At 38.9% G+C, this 11,022-nt stretch overlaps 1 protein-coding gene across 1 annotated transcript in view; it reads right to left on the bottom strand.

The window, feature by feature from the left end:
- Positions 1-7,810: 7,810 nt before the first annotated feature.
- The window catches only part of adrb3a (adrenoceptor beta 3a), a 44,869-nt gene continuing 41,657 nt past the window's right edge, over positions 7,811-11,022 (bottom strand). Inside the window, exon 3 of the mRNA XM_012863334.3 lies at positions 7,811-8,722. Within this exon, the coding sequence (XP_012718788.2) occupies position 8,722 (1 nt within the window). The 3' untranslated portion in view covers positions 7,811-8,721. The remainder of the gene's footprint in view (positions 8,723-11,022) is intronic.

The raw sequence follows: 11,022 nt of genomic DNA, 5'->3' as shown, positions 1-11,022 counted from the left end.
GATCCAGTTGAGTAAAGGAAGCCCTGGACATGTAGGCAAGCAGCAGCTTATGTACCATCTGCCAGCGTGGAAGGAATGCCTGATTTACACCAAAAACTGGCTGCTTTTTGTAATGATTCCTATCTGTTCCTGTCTGAAAAGCTGCTATTTGCCTTGCCCCTATGGGATTCTCGAGTTGGTTTCTGTGTTCTTGACATCGACCTCCTGCCTTGCTTCTCGACCAAGCCTGCCTGTCTCTGCCCCTGCCTGGATTCTCCTGTCTCTCGTGAATGAATCAAAGCTGGGACTCGGACCTGTCTCCTGTCTCTGCCCCTGCTTAGTAGACTCCGCTCACTGTGTGCCTCCTGTTAGCGATTATCTCGCCTGGATTCTGGACTAACCCCTTGCCTGGACACATCTGCCTTGTGGATTGATTCCCTGTGCATGACCCCCGAACTGACAACAACTTCCCCGCTAGCCATTTCCCTGTCTAGCCACGCTGTGATTCAGATCAGTCAGTCAATGATCTGAATCATCCAGACGGAGCCGCTGTGATCAATCTTCAGAGCCAGTACAACCTCCCGGCATCTGAGGAGGTTAGTGGCTTTCATTCAGTGCACTATCGCCATCACTGAGTTGTTCTTGGCCACTAACACTACTCTTCTCCCACAGTGATTCCAATAAGAGCTCCAGTCAGTTCTTTTCCCAGTAACACCCGTTTATTGTCAATAAACTGAAATAAATGTTTATTCTGTGTCGACTGAATTCCTGGGTCTTCAATGCAGACGTTCTGTTTTATTTTTTTAAAGTAAATTTAATGTTATACTGGCATTGAGCACCACAGCCCATTAAAGATTCCTAAAAAATATATGTGTTAATAATGCAGAGATGGATTTAGATGTTTTCAGCAAAGCACTGTAAAGGCAAGATACTTTATATAATAGGGATGGGACCTTGAAGAGCTCCACATATAAGAGATACTGCTGCTGAACATAATTCTTCTGTGGAGAAAAGTTAGATTTGCTCAATAAGGTTTGAACCAATGTGTTAATGTATATGCCATGTTCCAGCTGTGGCAATAAGACACCATCTAAACAGTAGTGTTGATGGAGCATTTCAAAACAAAGCCGACTGTCACCATCGTAAAACAACCCCAATCTTCAAAGCGTTTTGATGGTTTACTCAAACTTTATGAACCTCTAAACTGAGGCTGTGTTTCTTTGGCCGATCGTTTATACAGAAGCCAACAATTACTTTACACTAAGGATGTGTCTCAATTCAGAGGCAGCATCCTTTGAAGGACCCGGTCTACGTGGGCTCAGTCCTTTGTCGGTCGCGAAACAGAGATAACCAGAAGAGATCGCCTTGTGAAATGAGACGCCCGCTGACTTCGCTGACAGCAAAGCAGCCGTGAATCCAAACAAATGGAGCCCAAAAGTTAATCCCGCTGTCTTCACTCTAAATTACTCTACACAATTTATATTTTCTGCTTTACATATCCACGATGGCTTACAATCTTCTGTTTAAAATATTGTAATTTTTCATTGTATTCTTATTAATCAGCCAAATGCTCAAATAATATGTTGATATAGAAAAATACCACTAAATCAAATTATGGATGACAAATACTATTTGTGTAATTTATCAGTAAAAGTTTTTTTTACCACTTAGACACTAACCTTAATTTCGGAGCAAAGTTTAAATCAATTTAGATGTAGAGAATAACTACATAATAACATCTGACTGAAATATTTCTGTTTTTAACTCATTGTGGAAAACCAGCGGGAGTGTGGAAGCAATGTGCCGGGAGAAGGGCGCACTCTCTCAGCATAGCGAGCCTCGTCCGCCCGGTCAGCTAAGAGCTGGCAAAGCGAGCCGCCTGTGGTGCAGCAGCGGATTGTCCGAGTATGTGCAAGCCCTTTTAAAATTAAGCAATATGTTAATGCCCTGAGCAGATATTTTAGGTTTATGAAGCTAACTTCTCACCTAATAACTTATTTACAGTTACTTTTATGTCACAGACAGCATTATATCCAACTTTATTCACAGCTTTTCACTCCTCAAATGTGGCCTTTAAAGGATGCAGCCCCTGAATTTGGACACACCCTGAGTCTGGATGTTCCTCTCTACAGTTCAAATGCCTATTTTCCACAGTGCCACTGCGATTTGCTTCACTAGGGGTCTTTTAGATGTTATTCGCTATTGTGTCGCTAACTGAATGTGCCGGACATGGGTGGCCGAAGTAAGGCGGCACTAGGAGATAGAAAAGTGAGGTGACAAAATGTTTATGCCACACAATAACAAAACACAGCATGGACACATAGCTAAGAAGCGAGCTGCTCAGTCTATATTTTTTATCAGATTACTGTAGGTAATCATTTTACTGTAGAAGAGATAAGGAGTTGACAGGGAAGAGAAAGACTGGAGGGACTGGGAGAGTGTTAGAACAGATGAAGAAGACAAAGATAAGCCTTTTTGAGGCCGTGGATCGAAGACGAAATGATTAGCTCCCTCCAACGTTTACAGGGTAAGTTTATGGCAATTCTAGCTTGCTATGCTGTTGTGTACCATTATACACCATGCGCCGTGAATAGAAAGCATTAAAGCGTTGGGATATCATTTAAAATATATGTGTGTGTTTCAGCTAGCTGTTACATCACCGGTAATTGTTTGTTGCAATTTGGACCTGTTAAGTTTTGTGGATGAGCTGAACCACACAGAGTTGAATGGGCGCAAGAAGATGATCAGTATGATTTGGAGTCAGAGTAATCAGAGATCAAGGTAAAGCAGTGTAGAGATAAAAAATATTATGCTGGTTAAATTAGCCCGGAGGTCACCAACCTTTTTTAAACTGAGAGCTACTTCACTGGTGTTGGTGTCATATAAAGGGCTACCAGTACTGACCTTTATACTACAAGAGTCAGAGTTCACTTTAACTTTATGTAAAATAAATAAATGTGCATGCTCTGTTATAGATATTGTCATTTTTAAATCTGCAAGTGTGAATAAACAGGAATAGTATTGGAATAAAATAAAGTTTTAGATGCAGCTTGCTTTTTTTAGAACAGGCTCGTGGGCACCACGTGTGGTCCTCGAGCGGGCACCATGTTGTTGACCCCTGTATTAGACTGACTGCAAACACTTTATGTTTTCAGTAGTGTTTCACATAAAACAATTATTGGTGCTACACCGGCACCAAGCTCTATTTCCTCGACAAATAATCATTTGTTTCTCTGTGAAGAAATAACCCAGTGCAATCATGGTGGAAGTGACACAGTACTCGCACAAATCACAAATGATGTTTGACTGGAGTAGTGTTAAGACCACTTTGTTCCAGGTCCCTCTTGGATTAGCCTCTCAGAGCAACTAATCTGGATTTACACTAAATGAAGACAGGAGAGTTACACACCTAGGGGTTAACTGTATTTAAACTTTAAATGCACCTAACTTAAAAAAAATGCTGAGCTATCCCTTTAATGTCAAATACAGCCAGTTATGTGCATTTTAAACTCAACTATTATTGCAGCAAATTGCCTACACAACTGGAGAAAAGGTGTATTATATATTTGAGTCACAAGACAAAAATGGATTTTCTCAGATATAAACATACATTTTGAATGAAAAATAAATATTGCATGTTCAGCCTCCTGTGTAAAGCTCTTCAAGTTGTAACAACACTGCAGAATCAGGCAGCTGGGAGATTTTTTTCCCCCCTGGCAGAGAAGCAGAGAAGAAAAAAATAATTTTGAAGGGATCAAGAAGGAGCAAAAAAGTCAAACCCAGAATCAACATTTTATAGCTTACGAAGCAGAAATAAAACTAAACCAGGCTTTGCACTTCACATTGAGGAACTGAAAATCAAAAACCACTGCACTAGAGGGCAGTAGATGGCCAAATCAGGCACTTAGCTTTTCAATTAGTTGGACGGGATTGCCTTGAGGAGACAGCAGAGAGACAGATTTCACCGTCCTGTTTTCATCACTGGACTTTAACAATTATAGAATAAGAGCTTTTGGAAAATAGCAGGGATTCTAACTGGGATTGTGAAGATTATGTCTCTTTTTAAGTAGTACTCAATAAAATGCGGCCATTTCACGCCTTCACATATCTACAGCATGTACACTTGCAGATTAACAAGTTTAAAATTTAATTTTCAGCACCTATAAGTATATTTCTCATGATTTCAGAAGATTTTAGGTTGTAAGTATAGAAGAAGTGGCCTTTCACTTAGGAAAAAAAAAAGTTTTTTCATTTTGTCTCTTGAAAGAAAACCTTTTGTTGAACTCAGATCACTTTAATCTTATATCAAATCATGGTGGTATTATAGGGTAGATGATGTCATGGCAAAGGTTTAAAAATAAACCCTGTACGTGCCTCAGTCACCGGGTTACATATACAAATCCTTCTCTAATACTGTGGAAGCGGACTGGCTTTTTCACAGTCTGACCTGAGGAGCTCTGAAGCCTAACACCGGTGTCAAAGCTCCTCGCGAAGCAAGTTCTGGAAACATTTGTGTGCCTCCCATTAGGAAAAGTGAGCGGTAACCCCTGGCTGCGGTCCCGTTTGGCTCGGCTGGAGCAGGGAGGCGGAAAAGTTGTGTCAAAAAGATCCCGGCATGTTTAAAGTGTTGGTTATGCATACAACAATCAAGAGCGAGGAGCAAAGTGGGTCCAAGATTTAACAAAAACTGTAATCAGGCAGCAGAGAGCGAGACAGCCAGGATACACATATCAACTATCTAATTTAAATCTTTTAAGCTGGTGTCCTATTCAAAAATCCGTATGCAGAGCCATGGAGCGAATACAGAAATCATATACTTTATTTAGACTGAGGTAAATGATGAGGGATGAGGATGTAATGCATGAATTAGAGCAGTCCTTCTGTTTTCATTAGGAAGTAATCAAGCTACGTCGCTGATGGGCGGGTGGATGCAGATAAAAACACAAAACTTAGCCTAGCAGGGGCACAACATCCCTAAACACATACAGCCAGAGCTACAAAGGAATGTGTTATATGTTAGACTCACCCAGATCTCAATCTAATTAATTTTTTTTAATTTTTGTAAGACTTGAAAATTGCTATTGAGATGCTCTTCATCCGATCTGACTGCACTGGAGAAATCTTAAAATGAACGCATGAAAAGGTTTTAACCTTGAGCCTCACAACGCTGTTAGAGACTTTCCTCTATAGACTTGCAGCTTGCAGTGAAAGAGGGTTCTACAAGTTATTAAAGTGGGAGCTAAATGTTTATGTGCTCCAAACTTGCTGGATTTTATGATCGTATCTGCAGAAGAGGTTTGCAAACCGTCTATCTCTTCCATTTTACCACAGTGTTGTCTGACAAAATGTGAAAAAGGGAATATGCCAGCACACTTTGTGGCCAACATGAGGCTCATAGTTTCAGCGACCATGATGTTGTCCAATGTCAATAAAACATAAAAAATATAATAGAATAAAGATAGGTAGAGAGTTTAATAATTTTGTTACAAGGTGAAAATGTGACTTGTTCAATTATCTTGAATTACTGCCAACATAATTTTCATATTTTGTGTAACACAATTCAGGAAACCTGTGATATGTATGTGCTATGAATGTGTAATGAATATACGTCTGCCTTATAAAAGTATATTTAAAACATCCAAATTTGCCACATGTTGACTCACAAACATCAAACAATTTGTATTTACAGCTAATCAGACCGCTGTCTTTTCTTTCCTCTCAAAGCAAATGTTTACAATTGATTTGGAGCTAATTGCGCCGGTCCAAAACATTCTAACAGAAATCAGACGATAAGTTCAGACGGGATAATTGTTTCCACTTCTGACTTGCTGTGGCTTCCGATAATCCTGCAGTCAGACAGAACATCTGGTGAAGCGGCCGGCTGCTCGCAGTTTGTTTTCTCAAAGTCCTGCACTCTGCTCTTGGTTTATTTTTTTAAAAGGTCCCAAATTATCTGAATTCCTCTCATAACAGCAGATGACCCTCAGCGTCCAGCACAAGACAAGAGGACAGTGGTGGGTTTGGTGGGCGGAGGATGGCTAGAAACAACACTGAGGAAAAAAGAAGCAGTTTTGGGTCTGGAGCCCATATCAGCAGTGATTTTTCAGCGCTCCATGTTGTGGTCAGTGGTTTCCAGTGCGCAGGTCGGGACCCCTCAGGGCCTCCGGAGATAAATCAGAGCGAGGATCAGGGAAAAGCAACAAGAAAGAAAACATGATGTCATCGTACACAAAACCATCTTTATTTTGTCCTGAGTTGCCATTCTCTCCTTTCTCTTTCAGCTGTGACAAAGACGTAACAATGAATATGCTGTTAGATTAAAATATTTTTGACATTTTAAAACCCCCCAATACAAAAATAAACTTAACTGCAATAAACTCAATTTTTTTTGTTTTGTTTTATAGTGAATTAATTTGGAAGTTCAACATCGAGTGTTACAGGAATGCAAATGTCCAAATAAAGAGGTATGTTTAAAATTGACCAACTATTTAATAATAACAAAAAATAACAATGCATTTCAAAAATGCTAATTGGTGATCTGATGTAATTGTTATACTGATGTGCACATGTTGATCATAATTTGCAAGTTTAACACAATCAGACTATTACAGATAAAACAAATTGCAAAAACAAACAAAAAAAGTGAAATTGTGGATTCTGTTATTTTTATGTTATTTTCCTGGACAAAACATATATTCTTTTTTTATTTTTTTTTGCTTTTAAATTGGATGACGAAATCTTCTGTTTTGGATTTTGACAGGGAATGCACAAATCTGTCCCTTTGTGGTGTTGTGGGGTAAATCCATATGGAGTTTGAATTTCGGTTGCATCAGGAAGAGCAACTCTGCCAAGTCTGCGTTGTACTGACTTGCTGCGGCGACGCCTGCGTAAGGGAGCAGCCGCAAAGACCCATCATAACAAGAAATGCGTAAGTCAATACTCAACCAACAAGTCCTTAATGAGATTGAAAAAGACCAATGTAAAAGTTAAGCCGCCATAAACAAATTCATCACCTACTTTAATAAATATTTATACAAGTTTAGTATTTAGAAATGGTCAGAAATTGCTTTCAGAGCAACATTCACTGCAGTATGAAACTATTTCTTTGCTGCTAGTTTATGTTGCAATTCTAAGGCATTCTTAATAAATATCTAAATATAACTGCATTTAAAATGGTTTGATGTTACCCAGGTTCAGATTTTATTTTGATTGCATAATTTGAATGACATGTGTTCCATTACCCTACAAACTTGTTTTTTTTTTAACACCAACCATAGCCCGATGTATGCATGAGGTCAACCTTATCACGGCTGATTACTATTTTGCCTGCAGTTGAGGTACAGCTGCTTTGGAGCCACATTTAGAAAACAGGAAAATGTTTTCCATTCAGGAGGATCATTTCATCATACTAAAATAAAGGCTGAAGGGCCAAAGGGACGATACCAGGAATCTGAATGTGCCCAAACAGCCACAACCCGGACAAACAGCGTCAGGGGTGCTGCTTGTTATATTTGCATGCATCGGAAAATAGGACACATTTCACACTGTACCACGTCCCTACCAAGCTGAGGTGGTATCATTACCTAATGGTTTTTAAGAAAGACAGGCTCACTTTTTCTTTAGCTTGAATTGCACTTTAAATCAAACCTATTCCCTCATAGCTTCCTGACTATTGTCTCTAAAAATTATTAAACAATTTTCTTTTACATTTATTTGTTGTGTCTAAATCCTTGTCAATTCATTTAAAAAAATAACCCTTTTTAACAATATTGTCCTAAATTCTTATGGTATAGTGTAGTAATAGAGAATGTGTAAGCAAAAGTTCCCTTTAGAAAATCCATCTTTATCTTTATTTGGAGAGTATTACTGAGCTTATATTGGCATAGACCTTGTAAGCAACACAGCATATAGCAGATTTACTTGATATATATATATATATATATATATATATATATATATTTAACTGTAGTTAAAATACTGTACCTTGCTTGCACAAAAACACGTACTAACCAGAATCATATTGAAGGTTTCTTAACAGACGCTTTTCACATTATGACAAAATGAAAACGATAACAACAAAACAGAGGAATCAAGGCAGAATTGTGCGAACAAAGAGCCAAGGCTCAGAACAAAAACAAGTTTGGACAGAGTTGGTTATTTCACTGCACAGCTCATTGGTTTGGAGGATATTACACTGAAAGGTTTGTGTGAAGAGAAAGTCTCTACAGTGACGCCAACCTCAGCAGAACTTGTCATTTTGCTACAGATTCAGTGTATCATAAATACATAACTTACCACTTAATGCACTGTAAATAATAAGTTGAAGCTGATATTTCTGTGACCACAGGGCTCATATTGTGCACTGTGTTTGAAGGATTAGCAATGCATTCAGAATGTGCATTTGTCTTTTTCATGAATACTCTTTGTAAACAACGTGTCAACATGTGGATGGCAACAGGAAGTACGTCTGGTGTCAACAAATGTCTGTGGAGCAGCATTCTACAGCAGCCAAAGTCCTGTTCGACAAAAGAAAAAAAAAAAGTCACGGCGGTCCTTTCCGGTCCAAATCTGCTGCTTTCAGTCAGTCCGTTCGTCCTCTTTGGGAAAGCTTCACTCAGCTGTTGTTGCGCTTTAACTGGCCTTCAAGGCAGATTGGTCTCAGGCGCTGCAGGAGTCACAGTAACAGTTTTCTTCAGTAGATCAACATGTAACAGTTCAGTCATCCTCTTCCTGTACTGTGCATCTGCAAAGAGATATTAAGACATATTAACACGTTGTGTTTTTTTGTCCACCACAAAATTTCAATAAACGTTTTAATGAAGACGTGAATGTGACATGTGTTGATAAAGATCATGTTTTAATGCCACAAAACCCACAAATTTTAACGGTACAAACATAAATAATTCACAATCCTTTTTTTTCCACTGTTTGTTTTGAACTTTCCTAACCCCTTAATCAGAAAGTGCACTACCATACATGGAGTATTAATTGGCAGTCATGACTGTTATTGGTGAATTGCTTTTATGACAAAAAATACCTTTGTAACAGCAATTTTTCAACTTGTTAGATGACACACAAAGAATGGCGTGTGCACTCAAATATCTTTCGGAGATTCTCAGTATTGCTACCATTGGGGATCTTTGTGAATGTAAATATATGTGAGAAGGACAAATTTTCCTTCATTCACCAAAAACCTGTCTTCTTTTTTTTTTTGGAAACACTTTTTATCCCAGGATGATAAAAATGCTTCTCCAGATGGACGAAGACTTGTAAAGAGACAACCAAAGACTAAGGGAAGAGGAGACAACACAGGTCAGGAAACAACACATAGCCCAATGGTTACGTCAGCACCCACACCATCACGGTGGTTATGGGAAACCATAAAGCATCTAAGATAAGATCTCCTGTTGCTTTTTCCTTTTTCTTTCATTTTTTTGTGACGGATCTGCATATAAAAACGTCCACTCATGTCCATGGATCATTTTTTAGGACCAGGCAACTTTCTGGGGATGCACTTACAGAGAATGATTGGCCTCACAAATGGTGTTTTTGAGGTAATATATTTACCTCTGCATTTTTGTAGGATAGATTAACCTTTACAAGTAAAATATGGACCGTGGCTTGCTGATGTGAAGCATTCTAACATCCGCTGTTGAGAGAAATAGAAGTGCTGATACCCATGTGTGGCAGAGGAATAATGCTGCTCAGAAATGAGTCAGAAATCTCTATGGTCTACCTGAATACTAGCAGAGTTTTAAGCTACATTCACACTGAACACGACCCAGGCGAATGCGTTGACCGGATCGCCTTCCATTGATCACTTAACAAACCAAACAATCCCCCCTGACAGCGCAGTCATTTTCCCCTGCCGGTTTCACCACGGTATCCAACAGCAGGAGCATCTATCTACCTCCTGTCTGTTCAACTCACCGTGATTAGATGGATTTTACCGAGCAAGTCACGGCGCTATATGTAACATGGTAATATGGAAATCAACAACAAATCAACAGCGTTGGAACCCCTGTGTCCACCAGATCCTCCAGAGACGCGCCCGGTTTGGTGAGTACCACCACCTGTAGCTGTGTCTGGTTGACGGTCACTTCCAGCGGTGCTTCCATCTTTCTAGGACCCAGCAGGAGGAGCTGCTGTCCCATGTCCGGGGACTGATCCCCCTCCGGGACCAAAACTACAGGAGTCTTTGGTCAGTAAATTAATCATTGCTCAATAGAAATACAGTATAATTGTACGATCTAAATATGTAACGCATAAAACGTTCAGATTGTTCGAAATTTCCCTTTGCTCAATACGCAGCTTTACTTCGCTTTCTTCGCCCATTTCATGTTGTTCGCATCGCAGACTGTTAATTTGCTTTTGAAAGCGCCTTTACATAGGGATGACATGTAAATCACTCACTCAAAACGTCTCATTCAAGGTGTGAAAACACCATTACTGTTTTCTCAAAAGCATTAATTTCTTACTATGGTGAATTACATGGACACTTGACTTTCACAGATGCTTTTAAGTACTGTATCTATGAAAGTGCTTTTCATAGGTACAGACGCTTTGTTAAGTCTCCAAATTAAAGTCTTGACCTTTCTATTCGTACCGTTGGGATACCGTTGCCATATGGAGTGATGCCTGAACTTGTTGAGTAACATAATCGCTTTTATGCAATTCTTTTGATTTGTTAGAGTTATGCTGGGTTTCTTTCTTTTTACTCATTTTTCCAATATCTCTTCATCAAGGATACATTTTTGTCATACTGCTAACTCAAAGCCTAAAACTGAAAAGGATGAATTGTAAAGATTAACAGTTGATTCACAAATTCTTTTAATGCAAAAGCGACTGAAAGCAACGTTTATAAAAATGTAACATTTTTTTTTTTTTTTCCCCTTCATGCTGTTGTTTCCTTCAATATGCCCTGTTATCACTAAAAGAAACAAATGTTGAAGGTGTTCATATTTTTTCTCTGGACGATAGTTTTATAAAAATACCAACAAGAAAAAAAACAGTGTTACTTTTGTTATAAGCATCATTCTTTTT

The sequence above is a fragment of the Fundulus heteroclitus genome, chromosome 12, assembly GCF_011125445.2.
Source record: "Fundulus heteroclitus isolate FHET01 chromosome 12, MU-UCD_Fhet_4.1, whole genome shotgun sequence".
NCBI lineage: Eukaryota > Metazoa > Chordata > Actinopteri > Cyprinodontiformes > Fundulidae > Fundulus > Fundulus heteroclitus.
This window is presented reverse-complemented; position numbering and strand designations above follow the sequence as displayed.